This window comes from Cynocephalus volans, chromosome 1 (assembly GCF_027409185.1).
Source record: "Cynocephalus volans isolate mCynVol1 chromosome 1, mCynVol1.pri, whole genome shotgun sequence".
NCBI lineage: Eukaryota > Metazoa > Chordata > Mammalia > Dermoptera > Cynocephalidae > Cynocephalus > Cynocephalus volans.
Window position 1 is genome coordinate 5,856,694 of NC_084460.1, and position 24,441 is coordinate 5,881,134.

At 50.4% G+C, this 24,441-nt stretch overlaps 1 protein-coding gene across 1 annotated transcript in view; it reads right to left on the reverse strand.

The window, feature by feature from the left end:
• The window catches only part of CACNA2D4 (calcium voltage-gated channel auxiliary subunit alpha2delta 4), a 120,460-nt gene extending 106,716 nt beyond the window's left edge, over nucleotides 1-13,744 (reverse strand). The window contains exons 1-6 of the mRNA XM_063076408.1: nucleotides 13,569-13,744; nucleotides 10,397-10,478; nucleotides 8,466-8,582; nucleotides 5,731-5,790; nucleotides 4,509-4,671; nucleotides 4,041-4,172 (exon numbers count right to left, since the gene is read on the reverse strand). Of these exons, the coding sequence (XP_062932478.1) occupies nucleotides 4,041-4,172; nucleotides 4,509-4,671; nucleotides 5,731-5,790; nucleotides 8,466-8,582; nucleotides 10,397-10,478; nucleotides 13,569-13,744 (730 nt within the window). The remainder of the gene's footprint in view (nucleotides 1-4,040; nucleotides 4,173-4,508; nucleotides 4,672-5,730; nucleotides 5,791-8,465; nucleotides 8,583-10,396; nucleotides 10,479-13,568) is intronic.
• Nucleotides 13,745-24,441: the final 10,697 nt, after the last annotated feature.

Genomic DNA, 24,441 nt, shown 5'->3' on the forward strand with positions numbered 1-24,441 from the left:
ATAGTAGGATTTCCCACCCTCTTAACACTGTTACAGTGGAGATTAAGTTTTGGGGGGTGTGGTGGACTGAATTATGTTCCGCCAAAACTCAACTGAAGCTTGAATTGTGTCCCCCAAGTTTTATGTATTAGAAACTTAGCCCCTGCTGTGACTGTTAAGAGGGTGGGAAATCCTATTATGGTAATTGAAAGGTGCGGCCTTGAATAGGTGATTCGATTATATGGCCATGCCACAGTGAATGGATTAAAAATGGTGACCAGGGGTGTGGTCCTGGGGACTTAAAAGAAGAGAGAGGAGAGTCTCTCTCTCTCTGCTCTCTCTGCTTCCACGATCTTGCAATGTGAAATCCCCAGGTCACTGTGGCCACCAAGCAGATGTGAAGGACTTTGGACTTCCTAGCCTCCAAAACTGTAAGCAATAAATTTCATTTTCTTATAAATCACCTAGTTCTGTGTATTTTGTTATAAGCAACAGAAACAGACTAATACAGGGGTTGGGGGAGGGGGAACATTCATTTCACAGCAGCAATTAAACAATAAAAAGAAATAAAAGTCACCCAAGTTGGAAAGGAAGAAATAAATTATCTGTTCGCATATGATATGATCTTATATGCAAAAAGCCCTAAAGATTCCACACAAAATACTGTTAGACCTATTAAATGTAGTCAGCAAAGTAGCAGGATACAAACTCAACACACAAGATCAGGTGCATTTCTATAGATTAACAATGAACGATCTGAAAAGGAAATTATAAAAACAATTTCATTTGCAATACAATCAAAAACAATAAAATACTTAGAAATTAACTTAACCAAGAAAGTAAAAGACTTGTGCAATGAAATAAATTAAAGACTGAAATAAGTGGAAACATATCCCATTTTCATGGATTGAAATACTTAATATTGCCAAGATGTCAATATTACCCAAAGTGATCTACTGATTCAATGCAATTCCTATCAAAATCCCAATGGTGTTTTTTGTAGAAATAGAAAAACCCATATCAGAAAAACCCATGTAAAATTCATATCTCAAGGGACCCAGAATAGTCAGAACAATCTTGAAAAAGAACAAAGATGGAAGAATCACACTTCCTGATTTCAAAACTTACTACAAAGCTACAGTAATCAAAGCAGTGTGGCATTGGCATAAAACCAGACATATAGACCAAGGAAATAGGACAGGCCAGAAATGAATATAGATGATCAAATGATTTTTGATAATGGTGCTAAGACCATTCAATGGGGAAAGTACAGTCTTTTCAACAAACAGCTCTGGGAAAACTGGATATCCACATACAAAAGAATGATTGACCCTTACCTCACACCATATATGAGGGTACTTCAAACAGTGAATGGAAAGATTCATATTATCTTCTAATTCTATTTTTCCATTAACTGTTTAAAGTACCCTTGTACAAAAATTAACTGAAAATGGATCTTAAATGTAAGACCTAAAACTATAAAACTCTTGGCAAAAACTTACGGAAAAGGCCTCATGACATTGTACTTTGCAATGATTGCTTGCATATGACACAAAAGGCACAGGCAACAAAAGAAAAAAATAGACAAATTGGACTTTGTAAAAATTTTCAAAATTTGTCCATCAAAAACAATGTCAACAGAGTAAAAAGGCAACCCACAGAATGGGAGAAAATATTTTCAAATCATATATTTAACAAGGAATTAATATCTAGAATATATAGAGACTTCCTAAAACTCAATAACAATAAACAACCCAATTAAAAATCAGCAATGAACTTGAATAGACATTTCTCCAATAAAGATAAACAAATGGCTAATAAGCAAAAGAAAAGATGCTCAAGACCATCAGTCATTAAGGAAACACAAATCAAAACTGCAATGAGATACACCTCCTACCCATTAGGATGGCTACTATAACAAACAAACAAACAGAAAATAACAAGTGTTGGAGTGGATGTGGAGAGATTGGAACCCTGGCACACAGTTGATGGGAATGTAAAATGGTACAGTCCCTGTGGAAATCAATATGGAGATTCCTCAAAAAATTAAAAATAGAATTACTATATGATCCAACAATTCCACTTCTGGGTATATACCCATAAGAATTGAAAGCAGGGTCATGGATGGATATTTGCACACCCATGTTCAAAGCACGTGTGTGTGTGTGTGTGTGTGTGTGTGTGTGTGTGTGTGTGTAAACATGAGATACAAACAAACATCAAAACCCTAAACAGAGTGATAAACTGGAAATGCAAGATATCTGTACTGGCCAGTGAGGGCTGGGTGGTAGAGGCAGGTTACAGGAGGAGCACACAGTTGGTATAAGGTACTGGTAATAGTCTGGGAAAGGCTTTCATCATGCTATAAATTAAAAATAAATAAATAAGAACGGTCCCGCATGGACCTATGGGGACAGTGCACCATGACTATGTCCCAGGATCATCATCAGTTTCATCCTGTCTACCTGAGGGCAGCTGTGGATACACAGATGTGTGCATGTGTGAGACATGCCCCCTCTCTACTCATGCTGATGTCTCTGGAAGCCCTGATGTGGCAGGAATGTTTACAGGTGATCTACCCTGGAGGGGACGTGAGGGATATGTGAGTTTCTTGTGAAGGTGCTACATGGAAGAAGGACAAATTCACTCATTCAGGCTCCAGAGAACACAAGTGGAACTGAGGGCTAATAGTGGATATTGGCCCAGAAATGCAGGAGGAGCATGCTGACAAGGGAGGTACAAGAGCCAGAGGTCCTTTATCCTCCAAGAGAGGGGCTGGCTTTCCAGCCTGAGGACACAGAGGGGTCCTTTAGGACCTTTCTGGTTTCCTGCCTCAGAAAAGTGGGGCAACTTTAAGACTTTCTGGTGTGCTAAAATATGAAAATGAGTCAGGGTAAAATGTGGAGGGGAATTATTCTAAATGGGAAGTAAAAAGAGGTAGAACTCTTGCATACGTTGTGGTACATGTTTTTGTTTTCTATTTTTACTGGTGGACAGGGAAGCTTTCCCCACTCTATTTATTAAGTTGGCCACTAATCACATAGTGACCTGTGACATTTTCTGCCTTGCTGTTGAATACTTCAAGTGAATATGCCTCATTTTTCCAATTAAAATGCAAACTTATTAAAATAAAGAATTATTTTATCCTCCTTTGCATCTTCCACAGTGCTTTTCATAGGAGCTCCATGTGGGTATTCATTGGCTGGTTGCCATGGTGTTGGGAGGAATCACTCACTCACTAATTCATCCATTCAACAGCTCTTTATGAATAAGTGCATATCATGTTGTGAGGCAGTGTACAGTGTGGGTTTGAGATAGGAGGTGCTCATTTTCTCTGAAGGTGGGTCTCTGGCCACTCCCAGGGCCTCAGACCACTCCTCTGGGTCCCAGTTACTGTAGTGTGTTGCACCTATTTTCAGCACCAACACTGGGAGATTGAAACCACAGGAGGCAAATTTGGTCAATTTCAGTGGTTGAGCATGCTCAGTAGAAAGGAGTTTGGCCTTGAATGATCTTCCGCTGGAGGCAATAGAGAGTACTAAGTGTATTTTAAGTATACTATGTGTATATGCAGGAATTTAAGTACTGAGCATACGCAAAAAGGAACAAACAGCATGTGTGGGACAGGAATTACATAAGAGTTCCATAACAGGGAACCATCCCCTTAGCTGCATATTCACGGGCAGCATGAGTGTATAGATAGCCAATTATAAAAGTTGGAAGCCGGGATAAAAAAGTGGGACAGCAACTCACTTGAGTCAGCCTGCACTTTTGACTGTGAAGTGTGTATTCCCTACGCTTTCTATTAAACTTGTTTTTGCTTTCTCCTCTGATTCTGCCCTTGAATTCTTTCCTGCGGTGGAGTCAAGAACCTGGTAGGGGATAGGGTGAGAAGTTCAGTGATCCGACTTCCCCAGACCCTCTTCTCCAGTAACAGGTTGGAGGTGCATTTGCCCCATTCACTGAGGGCTGAGTGCCAGGGTCCATCTTCAGTACCCCTGTTGCCTTATTCCCAGATAAAAAGCCGGGAGGATCATGGAGATGCCACATGATGTCTTTACCTGGGTAGATCCTGAAGAATCCAGCTGAGCTGCCAAAATACTGCCAGGTCAATGTTGGGTCTCTCTGGAAGTTCTCCACAAAAACAGAGTTCAAGGCTTCAGACATGTAGACTCCATTTAAAATGTCTGGGTCTGAAGGGTGAGATGATAGAAGAAACGGTAAGTCAGAAGCAACAGTGACCAAATCTTTGTGCACACACACACTGCTGAACTTCAGAACAGTGATGAACTTCAGAACTTGCTTGGCATCTCACTGGAGAGCCCCACTCACACCTTCTACTCGCAAACACCAAGTTTTTTCCCAGTGCTTGGGGTGTGTAGAATTATTTCTTTTCTCACCCTCCATCAAGGAGGTTGGGGAGAAAGTTTATGATGCTGCAGCGCTTCTCCGGAAAACAGAGAAAAAATCAGGAAAACCCACAGCCTCGCTACCCCCAGCCCCCAGTCCCCCACAGGACAGGTGGTCACCTTTGTTGTATACGTTGGTGGGCAGCTGCACGCTGCTCAGGGAGGTGTTCACCCTCAGGTTGCTGAAGTGCGCATTGGACTCGAGGACAAACTCGGCTCCCAGCTCCACGTAGTCACCCTTCTCGTCCCTCTCGTTGATCAGGACCGAGTTGTAATAGTCAAACTGGGGCGGAGGCAGCCCAGCCGAGCACAGCGGGGGAGCAGGGGAAAGAGAGCAGTGGGTCAGAGGCCTGCGGGGATGGTCGGGGTGACTGGGGCCACGACAACACATCTGCAGATCACTAGAGGCACAGCTTCCTGGGTCAGCTTGCTGTCAAGTGTCCTGATCATTGCATCAGCTCTCCACCTCGTTTAGTGCATATGGACGCAGCCAGAGGTGGGGACAGACAGGCATATGTAGCGGCATGCAGAGACACAGGGACAACAACACCTCAGGAGCACCACCCATTTCTTCCAGGGTGCAAGGGGTCCTCGAGGCACCGAATGGTACCTCAGGCAGGGCCCATGGCCCTGTGGAGCAGAGGTGGTGCAGGGTCTGCAGGGATCTCCACCCACAGAATCAGAGCCTCTTCCCAGTTCCCTGTGCATGGCCACGTCCAAACCCTGGGCACCCCCAGCGGGACTGCCCCCACCTAAGGCCACCCCACCGAGCTCCATGTCCCCTCCAGCCTGCCTGTACTAGTCACCCTCTGCTGCAGACAGGCCAGACTCCTTCCCTGGCATTCAAGGCCCCACCACATCCCCCTACCTACCTTTCCAGGGCGGGTTTCTGCTTCATCATCCTCTGGACACACAGAGCTGACCCCCCAGCTGTTTTCCCAACCAGCCTTGAGTTTTCTTATTCCTGTGTCTGCACTTTTCTTTTTCCTCAGCCCAGAAACCCCTTCCCTGTGCCTGGCCTGCCCAGCCCCCAGGCCTCAGGACCCCCCGTCTGCAGGAGTTCCTGTGCCCCTTCTCCATTCTGCACTCTCCTGACCTCCACTGGCCATTCCATGGCCCATTGCACGCCTTATACTGGCATTATTTGGCCTGTGAGCTTCCTGAGGTCAAGCATACATTCAGCTCCAGAGGCCAGCAGGGCTTTGCCATGAGTTCATGAGTGACATGCATATATCAAATGAGTGGATGGCCGCCCCCATCCCATCCTCAGGCTACCCTGGCCCTGAGGGCTGGGGCATAGTCGCTTCTCCCTCCCGGCACCAGCTCTAGAAACAGGACTCACCACCAGGGACTTGTTGAATTCATGCCGCAGGTCAGCCTCTTCTGCAGCCTCCACCAGGCTCTGAGGGACGGGGCACAAAGGGCAAAAATCATGGGTAAGGAGGCCAGCGGGTCCTTGGTGACTGCAGCACAGAGTCACCATGTGGCCCAGCAATCCCACTACTAGGTATGTACCCCAAACAGGGACACAAACAAGAACTTAGGCACCACATTCACAGCAGCCAAGAGCCAGAAGCATGTCACTAAGTGAAAGAAGGCAGTCTGAAGAGACTACACACTGGACGATTCCAGCTACACGATGTTCTGGAACAGGCAAAACTAGAGATGGTAAGAAGACAAGCGGTTGCAAGTGGCTGGGGATTTTTAGGGCCCTGAAACTCTTTTGTGTGATACTACTGTAATGGTAGATACATGTCATTACAAATGTGTCAAAACCCACAGAATGTACAATGCCAAGAGTGAACCCTAATGCAGGCTGTGCACTTTGGGTGATACTGCTGTGTCAGTGCAGGCTCACTGGTTGTCACGCATGCACCACTCTTGTGGCAGATGCTGATACGGTGGAGGTGTGGGGGGGCGGGCAGAGGGTATACGGAACTCTCTCTACTTTCTGCTCAATTTTCCTGTGAACCTAAAACTGCTCTAAAAAATAAAGTCTGTTAAAATGTGTGTGTGCGTGTGTGTGTGTATTCAAAGCCAAAAGGTGGAAACAACCCAAATGTTCATCAACAGATGAATGGATAAACTAAATGTGGGCTATACATACAATTAGATATTATTCAGCCTTAAAAAGGAATGAAGTTCTGATACGTGTTACAACATGGAAGGACCTTGAAGATACTATGCTAAGTGAAATAAGTGGATATAAAAAGTCACATGTCATATGATTCCATTTATGTGAAATATCCAGAATAGGCAAAGTCATAGAAAGAAAGCAGATTGGTGGTTGCCAGGGGCTGGGAGAAGGGAGTGTGGGTGTGTACAGTTGTTTAATGGGTGCAGGGTTTCTGTTTGGGGTGATGAGAAAGTTCTGGAACTAGGTAGTGGTGATGGTTGTACAACATTGTAATGTACTGAATGCAATGAATTGTACACTTTAAAATGGTTAAAATGGTAAATTTTATGTTATGTGTATTTTACCCCAATACAAATTTAAAAAGCAGCAGCAGCAGCAGCAGCAGCACCAGAGCATCAGGGGAGGTAGAGCTGGGAGCCCGAGGCCTGCGCTCCTGTTTCGGCTTTGTGGGGAGGTTGCTGGGCCTCCTGGGCCCTGTCCATACAGCATAAGTTGGGTAGGAGAGTCTCTGCCTCCCTCCAGCCCCCAATTCCTAGAATGTGACAAAGAAATTCCACAGGACAAAAATTACTTCAGTGCTGCTTTGCGGGAAACTTCCCATGGGCACCCTCACAGAAGGTCTGCGGCCCCCTCAGACCCCCGACACAAGGCAGGGAGCAGGGGCTGGTGTCCATGTTTTCCACGTTTGAGGCTATGGGAAGGGCACAGTGACACTGGAGCCCAGGAAGCCCACAGCCCCAGCATTGGGGGCTCCTAGGACTGCCTGCTACTGTAGCCACAGGACAAAGCCCGCAGTGGTGTGTGTCACGTCCTGTGTCTGTGCTAGACCCAGGCAGGCTGTTTAGACAGCATCTGCTGGGGAAGGAAGCAGGCCTTACTGCTGGTGCTATGTTGTGAGGGTGCAGTCCTCTTGCTGCGGTGCATGACCCTGGGGCCCAGGAGGGGCTCTTGGGTCCCTGAGTATCTTCTCATAGGTTCCTGATGCTAAAATCCCTTGCCCCTGGGCCTGGAGAAAAGAGGCTATAGGTTGTAACTCATGGGAAAGAGGCCCCGGTGACTGTGACACTGGATTTCCCCAGAGGTGGGGGTGCAGAGGAAGGTGGGAGTCCTTACCCCTGCTGCTCAGTGCAGGCCTCAGCACCTATCCCCAGCCAACCACCTGGCCCATCTCCTCTCTTTTTGTCTCCTGACTCCCCAAAGGGCATGGCTGGCCCGAGAGTCCTTTCAGGGGCCGCACTGGTCTTGGATGGTCCAAGTCCTGGCTCTCTAACCACACTGTATCTACTGGTTCACATCACTCAGGTCCCCACAGGCATCTGGGTAGACGCTTCGCACCAGGGAAGGACACATTGTTTCTACCAGACCCAGCCAGGCTCAGTGGGTGTCCAGTGATGGAGTCACCTGAGCACAGGGCCCATCAGTGAGCACCTCTGCTGCCCACATGGCCCTCAGAGCCCTCAGGGATGATGAAGGGTGGCCCTTATGGCCGCAGGGGGGAGAGAGAGGAGGAAAAGGGAGAGGAGAGGCAGGGAGCCTTGCTCTGCTGGCTCTCCATCGAGGGGCACCCCCGTCTACCCACCTGCCATCTGCCCACCCTTCAGTCAGTGATGCCAGATGTTCTCTCCAAACCCCGCTCTGCGCCAGTCACTGAGCACGATCTCGTGACTGCAAATCCCTCTTAACACTGTAGGTTGATCCTACTGCACAGGGCGGTGCCCCCTGAGGCAGGGCTCCAGTCCCAGCCCTCTGCCCCTCCTCTTGCTCCCCATCACTCCCTCCTCGACAAGGATTCTTTTGCCTAATGAAGGTGCAGACAGAGCCCTTAAGGTAGGAGAGGGTCCTGGGGGTGGGACGATGCAGCACCGTGACACTGGCAGGGGCTGTCCAGCAGTCATGGGGCCGGGGAGAGATCCCCTCGCAGGTCCTAGGACCTGGAGTACCTTGACGGCCTCCACTTTCCTCCGCAGCATGTTCTCCATGTCCTCTGAGAACCTCTTCACCAGCTCCAGCCCATCCACCTCCTCGATCTTCAGACTGGGCTCCACGTCCTTGTATTTCTGATCAGGAGAAAGTGGGTGAGTGAGGTGGCACACCTCATTTTGTGCCAGGATGTCTGCACCTGCTTAGGCACAGCCTCCATCCCTTCAACAATGCGTTCACTGCAAGAAGAGGCGAGGCCAGCCCTCTCCTCCCTGCACAGTCGCCCAGCAATAGCAGCAGTGCCTCTTTCAAATGTCCTCTGCCTTGGGGCTCTAGACACACTGCGGTTAATATCCTTACAGGGAGAGTAGACCAAGGCTCAGAGAAGTCAACGAACTTGACCAGTCAACAGCCAGTGAGCAGGGACCCTGTGCGGGGCCAACTTCCACGCCCGCGTTCCCCGTGCAGGTTCATGCTGCTTCCTGGGGCCTGCTCACACCGCCTATGAAGCTGCCCTGAACCAGCTCATCTTCCTCCAGCGCACTATAAGATGCCTGCCGTATCGGTGCGGCCCTGCACACATCGGCATGAACCTGCATCGCCACTGTCCAGACAGAGCTCAGCAGCTGCGGCGCTGAGGACAGCTGCCTCGCACGTGGCCCATGGGCCAGGGGAGCCTGGAGGACAGGCTTCCAGCTCACTCTCCAGCCTGGGGAGACCATCCCCCACTGAGTGTGCATATCACAAACATCTATGACCCAGCACCGCAACCTGCTGGTGGGATCTCAGGCGAGTCACTTGCTCAGTTTCCTCGTCTGTAGGATGTGACCTTCACGTAACTTTAGTGAGTGCTCTAGAAGGCACAGAGTTTACAGAATGCTTTTGCCTGGAACGGTCACCTGGTTACCGCTCTGTCATCCTCACCTGGGGTTGGAGGGCACAAATGAGAAAATGAGATGGTGCTTGGCAACAGGGTGTGTGCTGTGAGTGCAAGGTGGGGTCTTCCCCGTCATTACTACAGTGGCCTGCGGGGACCCAGCCAGGGAAGCAGGCCCACCCCAGCTCCTCACACTTCCTCCAGCGAGAGGACCTGGGAGCTGTGGGAAGAGGGAAGAGGCAGGGCTGCAGCGTGGTCATGTGCCATGTGCTGGCACAAAGGCATCATTCACAAGGAGGAGAGATGCCTCGTGGAGTTGTGGTGGTAACTAAATCATGAATAAAGGCTCCTGGTGACTGGTAATAACAGAGGAGGGCAAGCTGTTATTAAGACTGCTCTGGGAATTATAAATAATAGAGAAAAGTGAAGTTGTTTATAATCTGGTAAGGGACAGGCCGGCCACACATCTGCACATAAAGTAATCAGTAAATTAGAGGTGGCATGCTGGACCATCGACCTCTCCACCAGGCCCTGCTTCCTGCCCAGGAGCCGTGGTGTGGGCTCAGACCTCTGCAGGGCACCAGTGGACGCTCCGGCCCCTGACAGTCCTGGAGGTCCTGAGAGTGGAGACACAGGAAGCTCTCCATACACAGGGCCCAAGCAGCCCCTAGGGCCCCAAGCACCACGACCCTCTGGCCCCCTCCTGCCTTGTCCTCCCCACTGCACCCAGTCTGCCCACTCCCTATCCTGTTCTGTTCTTCACAGGCACCCCACCCCCCAAATCTCTTGCAGGTCTGATTCCATCCCAGCATCAGCCTCCTGAGGATCTGAACTGACACAAGGCTTGTGACCACGCCACCATACTACCCCCACTGACTTGCTCTGTGACTTGAGCAAAATCAGTCACCTCCCTAGGCCTCAGTTTCCCCATCTGAAAATGAGGGGATTGGATTAGATGACCTCAAGGCCCCTCACAGCACTGACATTTGGGGATTCTGCTTCTCCACCAGGAAGGACACCCTGGCTGACTGCCCTCTGACCACCCCGTGAGCTCCCTGGAAGAGGGTTACTGACCTTCTGCAGCAAGAGGGAGCCCGAATATTTGGTCACGGTGTTATACAGGTCCCTGCCAAAGGTGTCTGCCCACAACTTCACTCTGCCAGGCAATGAAAGTACATGTGTATACACACACACAGAGACACACACATGCATAGATGCATACAGATACACGCATACACACAGCACGGGTCTACACACGTAGACACCCACTGATGCATGCACACATGAACACACAGAGACACACACAGTACATACAGAAATTCACGCATACATACTTGGGCACACATACACACATGCACACTGACATACGCTCAGCAACATACACACAAAGAGCTTCTGTCCTATAGCTGCAGCCCTGGCCAGGGCAGAAGACCCAGAGAACACCCTAGGGGCTCAGCCACTGCACTGGTGTGTGGTGAACACCCTTGGCTGGGGCTCCTGCTAAAGGTCATGGGCAGGGCTGAAGAGCCCAGAACTGAGCCTGACCCCAAACCCCAAGGGCTCTGGTTGGAGAGTGGAGGACGGAGAAGGAGGGGAAGAAGTGGTGGACAGGTCCAGGCCAGGGCAAGGATGAAACAGGGACTCCAGTGTTTCAAGGTTGCTGGGAACCACTGAACCCTCTGCTGAATGCTCAGAAATGGCACAAGGCAAGGGGTGGGAGGAAAAAGCTCTGTGCTGCCTCTGCTGAGGCTGAGGACAGGGCAGGCCGGGTCGGTAAGGGGAGGTCACACCGCAGCCTGGGTGTAGACAGCCTGGCGGGGACTGCCCGGCCCCATCTCTACCCAAAAGTGCAGTGGTCCTGCCATCTGCGGCAGGCTCACAGGGCCTGGGGGTGGGCACACAGGACCGTGTCTGAGCCCCTCCAGATAGAGCAAGAGTAGTTTGCCTGAATGATCATTTCAAGATCAGCATTCACTCAGTCACTCCACCAATATTTATTGAGGTCCTACTGTGTGCCCAGCATTGTGCACAGCCTGGAGCCACATCACAGTCCTCACCTTTGCAAAACCTTCAGTTAGAGGGACACTCTTCACATACAGAAAACATAATATGTGTTTGAAGGGGCACCAGTGAAGCTTGGGGAGGGCTAGTGGTGGTGAGGGAAGGCTTTCTGGGGGAGGTGGGGTCTGAGTGTTGTAAGTTTGGTAGAGGTTAGCCAAGCAAAGAGATTTAGAAGAAGAGTTCTAGGGAGAAAGTACAGAAGAGCTGAGAGGACTCAAAAATGACTTCCAGGTTTCCAGCTTGGCTTCTGAGCTGATGGTGGTGCTATTAAATAAAATTAGGAATATCAGGACGGTCAGAGGGAGCAGGTTGGGGAGGGTGGAAAGTGAATACAGCTTGGGCTATGTTGAATGTGAGGTTCCCATTGCAGGGCTACTGAGTGATGTTGGCCAGGTTGTGCGCTGCACAGTTCTAGAAGACATCAATCACATTGTACGTTGAAAGACAAACTTAATTTAAAACCTCACATGATGCTCAGGAAGTGGTGTCCATAGGCTTTGGGGTATGTGAGTCTAAGACAGAGCTGGGAGTCATTAGAAATGGGTAGGAATTGAAATTCTGCAGGTAGGTGGAGTCTCTCAGGGAGAGTGCAGTCTGTGGGTGATGACAAACTGGGACACCAACAATTCAGGGCAAGCAGAGGAAGGGGCCCGAGGAGAACCCGCAGAACACAGCGTTAATGAAGCGAGCCGGGATTCAAGAAGAAGGGAGCAGCTGGTGTCCAGAGCAACATGGCCCCCGGAGGTGAGACCAGCAGTGTCTACCGGATTGGGCAACGAGGAGGTCTTTGGCCGTCTTGTCGAGAACAGATTTGGGAGGAGGCCCAGGCAGGTGGTGGAGGCTGAGCACTGATGGGGGATGCGAGCAGCCTGACATGAGAGGGGTCTGTGGTCTTTGGGGTGAGAGAGACTGAGAAGATGGGTTCAGTAGGAGGGAGACAGCGAAGACACAGGGGAGAGGAGGCGTGGGCCGAGGGCGCGGGCGGGGGAGGACTGTCTGCTCCACGAGATCTGGATCCCAGCCACCCTCCCCTGGCCCTCGGCCTGTTCCTGGAGCTTGCCTTCTACTATTGGTTGCGGTGTGCTCTGGGGATAAAAGCTGTTCTCAAAAGCTGTTGAACGGATATCACGGTGACAGCACAGGCCAGGCTGACTGGAGCTCAGGTCCTGGCACTTTCACTTACTGACTTGGTAAACGCAGGGAGCACTTAGTGACCTCTCTGAGCCTCTGTTTCCTCAACTGAAAAACAGGGGTATTAGCCACCTCACTGAACTGCTGTGCGGACTGAATATGCCATTTGGGAAGCAGCCGGCATGGAGCCAGGCGCGGAGTGAGTGGGGCTCACGCAGCCCGATGGGAAGCCATGCGGCCCAAGGCCACTGCCCACACGGCTGAGCACAGCAGTGTGCATTAGTGGGGCCCTCCTGTCCCCACCTGTGTTGAGACACGCAGCTGGCAGTGGCTCTGTGGTAGCCTGACTGTCATCCTTGACCTAGGTTTGCACCGAGTGGGCAGTCCCCGCAGCTCCCAGTGCTCCGCTACCCAGTGTATTGGACGTTTCTGTCCGTCAAACACGCCAGAGAGGCTGCCCAGTCATTGAACTTGATGCCAAGGTGGGACTGATACCAGAGTCTTCCCTGGAGCTGGTCTTGGTGGCAGGGTGTAGGATCAAGGTCTGGAAGGAGGCAGAGAGGTATGGAAAGGGAAGACTGGGGCCACCAAAATCCAACTTTGCCTAGTTTCTGGACAAACCACCTCCTGTTTGCATGAGTCATTCTGTCAGTTTAGAACTGCTTTACCCTTTCAGGATGTAAAAATACAAATCTCCTCACAGATCTCTGAGGAGCCACAGTGACCACTTCCAGAGACAACACAGCCCCTCCAAGCTGCCTCTGCCCAGCAGTGACCTGAGAAGAGCATCTACCCGCAGGTGCTCACTGGGGACCACCAGGAGCAGGAGCCCCACTGGTCAGTTCTGCTCAAGGGGGTCAGGTTTCTGCACAGGGCAGAGCTTTTGGAGGGAGAGGCTGCTAGTGAAGAAAAGGTTATCACAGCAAGAGCATGGGCAGTCGCAGCCCTCAGGGAGGAGCCCAGAGGCAGGTCCCAGGTGGAGGAGGGGAGCAGAGGACTGAGGTCTGCCAGCGGGAGGAAGCTGGGAAGGTTGGGGGTTTAACTCTGTGCTTACGTTTCCAGAGGAATCTTGGTCTGATCCCACGTGGGGGACAGGGAGGTGCTGGGCAGCAGCAGCCACAGGATGACCGCAGTCTTCTGCAGGGAGGCCCAGGGCCCTGGCCGCTGATGGCAGGGAGTCCTACTATGGGCAGAGCTGGGGTTCAGGCAGAACCTGGGGCTTCCGGGCATGGCGCTCCTGCTGGGGTCAGGGTGTGGGGAGAGGAAACAGCAGCCCCAGACCATGAGCTCTGTCTGTCTGCCACACACAGCCCTAGGATGTCCTGAGTCGTCTGCCTTCTGGGCCCTGGCAAGCCTGGTGGGAGAAGAGATTCTCTGCCCCAAGCTGCAGCTAACAGGAGCCACCCTACCTGACCAGCAGGCCTCCGGGAGAGGGGCTGGTGGTCCTAAGGGAGAGGTTGTAACAAAATGAACCCCTTTAATCCACTGGCATCTCCTCTAATCCCCTCCTGACAGTGCAGAGGAGGGGCTGGCAGGAGGTATGGGGGATGAGCTCAGCAGGATTACCCTGGTTGCAGCTCATTCCTTTTGGGGTCAGCGCACACCCTACTGCTTTAAAGAGGCAGACCATGCCCACAGAAAAACCTTCCAGACCCAAGGGGAGGATGCTGGGACCCTGGTTAGAGGACACGGCTGAGTTCGTGTGATGCTCTGATTGATGGAGAGCTACAACAAGTGGGGAGGCGGTGTCCTCAGCCCCTATTTGCATGGGCTCTTGAGGCACAGGGCTGCCAGGCAGAGTTTCCAGGTGCCGTGGATAATGCCTACAGTCTGTGGACCCTGCCCCCACGTCTTGCCAGCTCAGTGGTTCTGGGCTGGGAGCATTTGCTGCAAAGCTGGGAAAGATGCAGGGCCTCTCACTTGCATGGATTCCTCCCTTTCCCGGGAGGGCCTAACAGCATATTCCTGTGGCCAAACACTTTGTAAAATATGCAAAAATAAGAAAGTTTAACTGCAATTGGGTAAGACCTTGATCTCTCTCCATCCTGACTTCTCCTCTGGCTGATCATCCCTTAGCTGGGTGATGTTTGAGTGGCTGAGGGCATTTGGAGGATCCAGCTAAGATCCAGCTAAGACAAATTTAATTTGGGCTAAGTGGGACATATTCATGCTGTTCACAGCCACTTCTTTGTACAGATGAGCCATCTCCAGCCATCCTGGTGTAGGAGTGACTTCTAGGAGACTACCACCCACAGTGCATCACCATGAGCCTCACAGACACGGCATGAGCAGTGGTTTCGGAGAGAACGAGCCACCATGCCCACCACTGTTTGTGTGGGGGGGGTACACTGCGCCAGGAGCTGGTCTGCAGAACATTCTTCCAACAGTCAAACAAATAAAATTGTCAGCAGAGGATCTGGTTCTTATCAAGCCCCGGCCAAGACAGAAGTTCTCTCCTGTTAAAAATAGTTGATATTGAGTGAATGTGATTGCAAACACACCACGCATTGTTTTCTTTTCTGACAGGAATCACACAAAATAGAACTCATCGAAATTCTTGGGTTTGTGGGCCTGATATGGATTGAATTGTGTCCCCCAAGTTTTATGTATTAGAAGTTTTATCCCCACTGTGACTGTTAAGAGGGTGGGAAATCCTACTACAGTAATTGAAAGGTGGGGCATTGAAGAGATGATTGGATTCTGAGGACCATGCCATAGTGAATGGATTAATAACGGTGGTTGGGGCGTGGTTCTGAGGGCTTTAAAAGGAGAGCACGTGAGAGTCTCTCTCTCTGCTCTGCCATTTTCTGCCACGTGAGACCCCTGCATTGCTGTAAAGCCACCACCAGGAAGACTCTCACAAGATGAGTTCCCTGGACTTTGGACTTCCCAGCCTCTGAAACTGTAAGCAATAAATTTCATTTTCTTAGAAATCACCCAGTTTGGATATTTTGTTGTAAGCAACAGAAACGGACTAATACAGGGCTCCAACTGGTAGTAGCACTATATGAGTACTCTGTGTATGAAGTCACTGTGCTACAGGCTCCATGCATCAGATGGCTCTAAGAGTAACTGGTGCATCTCATCTTGATAAAATCTGGTGGTTCCATCAAAATGGTACACAAAAATTGCCACCAACTCAGTGAAATGGTGAAGCAAGTGTTCCAGTGACAAAACTCCTACACGTGTTCATCAATAGGTCAACGCTGTAGTATCAGAGTGACTGGTTACATAGTTACGTGGCTCAATACAATGTGGCAGAAAATTTTAAATGCATTTGAATTCTTCCTGTGAATGCCTTCATTTCCGATTAATTTTGCATATTTTTTTCAGGATTACAAATCACGATTGGAAGAAGCTAAACAATATAGAGTACATATCTCATGATTACTTTTATAAAAAATTCTAGAAAATACCAACCAGTCTATAGTGATAGAAAGCAGGTGGTGTTTGCTCAGGGTTGGGGGCTGAAGAGGGCAGGAAGGAAAAGTCACCAAGGGGAATAAAGAAACGTGGGAGAGAGAAGGATATGCTCATTAACTTGACTGTGGTGATGGTTCCACGATGTATACATATGTCAAAACTTAGACTATGCACTTTAAATCTGTGCAGCTTATTGTATGTCAATTACATCTCAGTAAAGTTTTGGAAAAAACCAACAAAAACAAACAAAAAAGAATATATAATTTTTCTAGGTTTTGTGATTTTTATGGTCTTTGCCAGCTTCTTAAAATTCATAATTTGGAATTATTTTTAAAATTCTAAATCAATATTGTATTCCCCTTCTTTTCAATTTTTTTATTGTGACAAAATACACCTGACAAAATTTACCATCTTAACTATTTTTAAGTGTATAGGTCGGTGGTATTAAATACAGTCATAATGTGCCACCATCGCCACCACCCATCTCCCTAACTGTTTTAATCTTGTAAAACTGAAACTCTACACCCATTAAATAACACCCCATTGCCCCCTCCCACCAGCCCCTGGCACCCACAATTCTACCTTCTGTCTTTATGATTTTGACTCCTCTAAGTGCCTCATATAAGTGGGATCATACAGTATCTTTTTGTGATTAGCTTACCTCACTCATCATAATGTCCTCAAGTTTCACATGTTCCATTTTGTGCATACACCACATTTTGCTTATCCGTCCACCTTCTGGTATTATAACCCTGCTGTGAATGTGGGTGTACAAATATCTCTGACTTACTCTAAGTGCTAAGCACGAGAACTTCTTAGAAAGCTCTATCCGTGCTTGTTCTGCTCATTTCACAGACATGGTGGTGGCCTAGGTCCGCACAGACCCTTAGACATGCTTAGGGAAGCCCTCAGAGGCACAAAGAAAAACAGTGATATCAGAATGGTGGCTAAAGTCACATATCTTTTGAAAGACCTGCCAAGGCACTATACTCTATAAATATGCCCTAACCAGTCATGCAGAGAAAATACCTTTTGAATAACTCTACACATATTGCTGTGTATGTACTGTTGACTCTGGCAAATTCTAGTTTCTGAAACCTTGGCCCCTCTTCCTGCAGTGTATTGTGAGACGTCCTAGGGATCCTTGTGTGGAGTGGGGGAGGCGGGGGCAGGGCAGAGCTCTTCAGAGCTGAACAAATTCAGGGAAGGGACTTTTAGCAACAATAAAATGAAGCTTGGGGTCAGAGCATAGAGCTGAGGGAACCATCATCTTTGAAACTCAGGACCTTCAGGGCTCATCCATCTACTCCCTTAGCTGCAGGCCAGAGGGCATATCATTCATGCCAGGAGGAGGGAATACATGTGGTTTTCTTTTCAAGAGCTGTGAGAGAGAGAATTCCAACTTTCTCTTGGTCAGTCTTTCATGCGTCTCAAAGCCTTTAAACTTTAGTTCGACTTCACCTACTTTCACAGGCATCTTCTTGGCATCAGCCCTCACAAGATGTGGTGGGGATGTGATGTGCAGAGTCAGGACAGAGGCTGGACGCGATGCTTGAGACAGATACTGGCGTCTGTCCAGGGCGGCTGATCACAAACGCACCACTCAGCTAAAGCAAACTAAATGCCGTGGGCACGAGGGAGGGGCACTGCGGAGCCTCGTGGAGGGAACCTTACTTTCCCTCATGGTGGGATAGGGTAAGGGAGGTTTTATGGAAGGCTTCACGGAGAAGAGGATATTTGAATTGAGCTGTAAAGGAGGAATGAGAGCTCACTGTTTGAGACAAGGGCCAGCTGTCTGGAATGGTCAGCGTGGACCAGAGAAGGACCAAAGCAGAAGCGTGGGCCACCGCGTGCTGCAGTGTCTGGGGGTGGTGAGAGCACTGCTTACCTACCACTGCACAGCAGCCACCCTAGAACCTGGTGGCTTAAAACAACAGCAGTCAGTTACTCAGTTCATGACTGCGATATGGCAGGGCCCAGCCGGGGAGGCTCGGCTCCATGCAGTGCTGGCCGGGAAGTGGATCAGGCACGGGAGGGCCTGCTTCCAAGGTGATCTACCCAGGGCTGGCAAGCACTGTGGGCTGTCATTTGGAACTCGGCTGGGGACTCAGTTTTTCTCCACACGGGCTGCTTGGGCTTTCTCGCAGCTGGTGGTCAGGCTCCAAGACTGGAATCCCAAGAGAATAAGGTGGAATCCGTCCTGTCGTTTGTGATCTGGCCCTGGAGTCACAGAGCAGCACTTCAGCTGTGTTCTGCTGGTTAGCCAGTTTCTAAGTCTGGCCCAGGTTCCAGGGAGGGACATAGCCCCTTCCTCTCAAGGGACGAGTGACAAAAACTTGCAGATGGTCTAAAACCAGGATAAGGGAGAATGGTGAAGGGAGTAGGGCTGGGATGGGGGAGAGAAAAGAGCAGCGGGAGATGAAGCTGGGGAAAAGTTACATCCTACCTAGTTTATGAAAGAATTGCACTAATTTCTTCTAAAGTCATACTTAAATCTCACCCGCTGCAACGTAAGTTCCACTGAAAAACGGTGACTTATGAGGGCTGCAGACAGGAGACAGAGGGGTGGGAAGGAAAAGTAATAGGAAGCAAAAGATATCAAAGAACCCAGTATCTGAACTAAGCTCCTTGTGCACAGACCACAGATTCACACCTTTGCCCCTTGCTTGGTGTGCGCTGCTCATCAAGGCTGTTTCCAAGCTCCACTGCCTGGGGTGAGCTTGCAGAAAAACTGCATGCATCCTTCTCTACCGTCCCCTCCCCTGGTCCCTTACCCTTCCCCTCCCCTGTCTCCGCCGCCTGACCCCCTTCCACGATTCCCCTTCCTGCTACCCCCTCCCATGGCCTCCCCTCCTGCCCCCCCCTCCCCTGGTCCTCCCTCCTCTCCTGCCCTCTCCCTCCCCTACCCATAGCCCTTAGGACTGGGTCCATTAGCTCCTTAAGGGCCTGGCTGGATCTCATTCCTCTCTGGGCTTTCCCTGCCTGAGCGATGGAAGGATAGACAAATGGCACTAGTTGGGGCTCTGGGCCTAATCCTATAGCAGAGAAGGACAAGACAGGCCCTCCCACTGTTCCATGCCACTTCTTCCTGCACTCACGTGCAAGCATGAATGAGCCCAGCTATAGCCCAGGCTCAACTTCCCCTGGTCACCAGTTACCCCAGCCTGCTTCAAGGGTGAGTGAAGGTCAGTCAAGGTGATGCCAGTCTGTTCTGCTGATGAAGTGTAAAAGTCTCCATCAAGGTCCGTGGTATCATGATGTAGCAAGAAAAGCACATCTAGTCTTCACCCCATTCCTCGCACAGAGCTCCTAAACCCTTGGAGTTTCCAGAGGAGCACCTTTTATTATTTATGATAAACCCCTTTCAGTCATGCTTGAGTTTGTGCTAATGAGGTGACTCTTGGAGAATGGGGGCTGGTTGCTGGAACAAACCTCAATCAGAGGGTTGAAACTGTCACCCACCCCAGCCCTGGACCTCTGGGGAGGTGAGAGGACTGGAGGTTGACTTAATCACTAAGGCCAACCATTTCATCAGTCACATCTGTAAGAAAATAGCTTAAGTGATTCATTTTCAAGGATAGCCTAACAGAAGCTGCTTAACCAGCTTATAGGTATGATAACCCCTGAGAATGCACGTTCTCAGGAAGTTACTGTAAAAACACATCACCTTTGAGAAACAACTTCTCGAGACGGTGGCTGGTCACCAGCCCTTTGTTCTTTTCATTTCCTGGTTCCTCCCTGCTCAAGACTTTTTGGCAGGCCTTTTTTGTGGGCTTGTCTTGAGTCCATCCCTTTCTGTCAGCAGGAAGTGAACCATAAATACCTTTTAAGGAAATAATGAAACTTAGGCAACATTTGGGAAGATTGTATACCCCATAGTACTCAGCCAATGAGGAACTGGGGGAGGGACTTGCACATTAGGGAACAAATTGCTTGATGTAACCACTTTGAGTGTGCCTGCCCATCAGACACCAGCTCATGTAAGACAGCCATTAAAGTCTCGCTTCGCTGTACCTCGTGTCTCTGTCTCCATCCTCTGGCACTGGATGGGTGAGGGCATTTCTCACAACATCTACGTGATGAAGCCTCCATAGAACCCCTCAAGGACAGGATTCAGTGAACACACCGAGGAGCTTGGAAGGTGGTGTGCCCGGGGAGGATTGGCACTCCCTGTACCTTACCTCACTCATCTCTTCCAAATGGCCTTCCCTGAGTTGTATCCTTTACAATAAATCAGTAAATGTTTCCCTGAATTTTGGCAGCTGGTCTAGCAAATGATTAAACCCAAGGAGAAGATGGCGGGAACCCCCTATTTATAGCTGGTTGGTCAGAAGTACATGTGACCACCTGGACTTGTGACTGGAGTCTGAATTGGGGGTAATCTCATGGGACTGAGCCCTGCACCGGTGGGGTCTGCTCTAACTCTGGGTGATTAGAGTCCTAACTGAATTGTAGGACACCCAGTTGGTGTCCAGAGAGCTGGGGGACTTCTTGGTGTGAAAAACCCACATGTTTGGTGTCACAAGTGTGGGATGTGAGTGTAGAGAAAATAGTGGGGTTTTTAGGGATTTTATAACATTTTCTTTAGTGATTGAATTGAATGCCGAGAAAAGAAACTGCATGCAAAGTTAACACAGTTATTTCAACTACTGGCAGCTCCATCCTGTAGTTGCTCAGACTTCAAACCTTACACAATCCTGAGACTTCTCCTTCTTGTGCCTGCTCCATCCACCTGTCAGAGCAGCCTACCAGGCCCGCTTTACAGATATATCTGGAATCCAACCATTCTCCCTGCACTGCAGCCACCCTGCTCCAAGCCACCCTGCTTCCTCCCTGGGCTATGGCTACAGCCTTCATACTCTTCAGCTGGCCCTTCTCTCTGCCCCTCCAGTTCTGTGCCCTGCCTGCCCATGGAGGCCCGTCTGTATAGACCACCTCCTGGAGTCCAGTGCCCTCTGCTTCCATAGAGCTCAGGCAGTCCCGGCAGGAGCCTGAAAAGAGGGATAGAAGTGAGGTCACCTCCATGGACTGCGACTGTCAACCCAACACCATTGCCCCCTCTAGGTGACTGCCTCTTCTCCACGCTCTCCCTCTAGGCTCCAGGAACTGCTTCCTTCCCTGGACTTGGAGGGTGGTGACAGCTCAGCTACTCCTATGCCCTGGGTGATAACTGCGCAACCTTACCTTTCCAAGGAGTCCCTTTGCAAATCCACAGTCCTCAAATTACCTCATGATGAGCGACCCACCTATTTCCTGGTGGGCCCCTGCTGAGAGCTGGTCTGCCTGCCCCACCCTTGCCCCTTCCAGTCTATTCTTAATGCAGCAGGCAGGGTCCTTTTAAAACCTAAGTCAGACCTTGTTGCTCCTGTGCTTAGAGTCCCAGTGGCTGCCCATCTTACTTGGGGAAAAGCTAATCCTTACCACATACATAAGGCCCTACCTCACTGCTGCCACCCACGTGGCTCCCCACTGCTCCTTGGGCATGTCAGGCACGCTCAGCCCCACTGTGCCTCTGCCTGCCCTGCTTCCCATAGGGGGCTGCCTCATTTCCGTCTGGAGTCTGTCAGTCAAGGTCCCCACATGAAGAGAAGGCACACTGGAACCAGGTCACCTGGGAAGAGTTTCATAGAGGATGATTTGCAGAGGTGTGGACAAGGCCACAGGGACACCACAGGATACAGGACTGGAAACAGTGGGGAGCCAGCCCTAGGCCTGAAGGGACAGAGAACACTGTGTGGAGGGGATTGTGGCTCTGGGAGGGGGTGCAGCCATCCAGGTGGACCCTCAGAAGGGCTGGGGGCTCGGCACCCCACTCCCTCCCTCCTCCCCTCCGCTATCCTGCAGGGCCCTGCTAAACCTGAAGAGCACATGGGTGCAGCCCATGCAGGGCGGCCTCCAGGGAGGGGCAAAGGCGAGCTGCCCTGTGAGGCCTGCGCTCGGTCACTTTTTATATGAACATGCCCTTGAATGTGATAGTGCTGTGCACACCTCTGTGACTGTACAACCACCACCAAGTTGTATGCTTCAACGTGGTGAATTTTACAGTGTGTGAATTACATCTCTATTTTTGTTTTTTTTAAAGCCATCTTTTAAATGACCGAAGCCTTCTCTGGCTGCAAGATCTAAAATCTCACTCCTGACATTTCATATCCTTCTTCACTGCATCCTTTTTCTCCTTAGTGGCTACCACGCAACATGCCATGTGCAGGATTGTATGTGGGTCTTGTGCTCATTTCCAGCCTCCTCCACTAGAGGACAGCCTCCATGGGGACTGCAGTCTGTTTTGTCCCCTGCTGCCTTCCCGCCCCCCCCCAGAACAGCGTGCAGCACAAGCAGGTAAACAGGTGTGGAATGAATGAGTGCCTGAGAGCAGAGCTGCTCCTGCTGGAGGCGGGGGGTTCTGCAGGTCCTGCCTGCTTCCCCACTCTTCCCCTCCCGGGGCCTTTGAACAGGTGCCCAGGGCTTGAGCTCAGTAACAACAGTGGCCCTGCAAAGACATTCACTTCCCCTTCTTCTCACAATACATTTTATATACATGCAATGAAATACTACCAACTCTAAAAAGGCAGGAACTTCTGACACATGCTACCATGTGGGTGAGCCTGGAGGACATTATGCAGAGTGAAATGAGCCAGTCACAGAGAGACACACGCTGCCTGACCCCACTTATGTGAGGTACCCAGAGCAGGCAAATTCACAGAGGCAGAAAGTTGTTTTCTAGGGGCCAGGCCAAGGGAGCAATGGGGAGTTGCTGTTTAATGCTACAGAGTTTCTGTTTTGCAAGATAGAAAGAGTTCTGTGGACGGATGGTGGTGATGGCTGCACTGCAACGTCAATGTCCTTAATGCCACTGAGCCGTACACTTAAATATGGTTAAGATGAGGAATTTTATGTTACGTGTTTTTTACCATGATTAACAGAAGAAGTGAGAAAAAAAGGCGGGTGCACAGCTGCGCTGGTAGAACCAGGAGTCGGAACCCCTTCTCTGTCTCCCAGAGGCTGCTTCCCATTTGTCAAACATCCATCACTACACAGTGCTGTCCCAGCTGGGTTTTAGAGCTTTGGAAGAGAGAGCACATTTTCAGATGCCAAATGCCTTTAATCATGGCACAGCCGATTTTTACTCTTAACAAGGGCAGAGGAAGGGAGAAATAAGGCCAGTAGATAAAATACTCTGATCTAGCTTGAACATATGCTCCTGCAACTCCACACACACAGACACACATGCACACGCCGGGCACACACACATGCATGCACAGAAGCACATGCACACACACATGCATGCACACGCCATGCACACACACATGCATGCACAGAAGCACACACACATGTGGACACACCATACGCACACACAGATACATACACATGTGGATACACCCTGTGCACACACGTATGCAGATGTACACACACGCACACACCATGCATATACACATGTACACATGCACACACACACACAGAGCTCCCAACAATCAGGAAGAAGCACAGCTGGATGCAGGTGGTGGGCACGCACATCAGCCTAGCATCAGCCTAGATTTTGGGTGCAGTCGCCAGGCCTGCGGGACATCAGGCCTCTCTGACTCATCCCTTCTGCTTGGAGAGTTTGAGGCACATCAAAGCCTTGGGAGCAGACGGCAGTGGGCTAATTAGAGGCAGGCCTGGCAGGCAGCGAGTGCAGGGCTGCAGGAGAGGCTGCTGCCAAGAGAGGGTCCCCAGGGCCTGCCGGGTCTATAAATACCTTGAAGGTAACTTCTTAGAGGAAGAGTGTGTGCATATTTGTGTTTGTGTGTGTAGGAATGGGGAGGAAAAGACTGAGGCAGGAAGAAACGCAAAGAGGAGGGCCCCGAGATTTAGGATTTAGGAGCTGGAGGAGGACGATGGTGACAAGGAGGAGTTTGCGGATCTCCATGGCTCTCTGCCTCTGCCTCCGGCATCACGGCCCAGGAGGAGTGCAGAGAGGCCCCTGAGAGGAAGTTCAAGTTCCCAAGAACAGGCTTTGAGAGGGAAGCACGGGATAGTGCTGTGAGGCAGCAGCCGACAGGCCTGCGATCCCCTCACTCAGCCCATACGGGAGGTTCGCTGTGAGCCCAGACACTTGCTCCAGTTCCCACATGTCCCAGCCGGGCCCCAGGACCCCACGTACAGCTGAGGAAACAAGGCAGTGTGGCAATGGGACCTCGTCCAGGCCAGAGACCACAGCATCCAAATGGCAGCAACTTCACTGTGGGGACACAGACGAGCAGTCCAAAGGCTCTGTTCCAAATCCCAGGCCTGACCTAGTGGGCTCAGAGTCTCCACACAGTGGAGGGGGCTCTGGAGACCACTTGGGAGGACACAGAGAGAAACCCACCTGGGGAAGGAGGCCTGGCTTCAGGTCTCAGCTCTGCCCTTAACTTGAAGTGTGACTTTGGGCAAAGAACCCCCTCTCCAGGCCTCAGTTTCCTACTCTAGAGGGGCTTGGGCTAACTTGGTGTGCTGGAGTCATCCCAAGGGGGTCCCTGACTGCC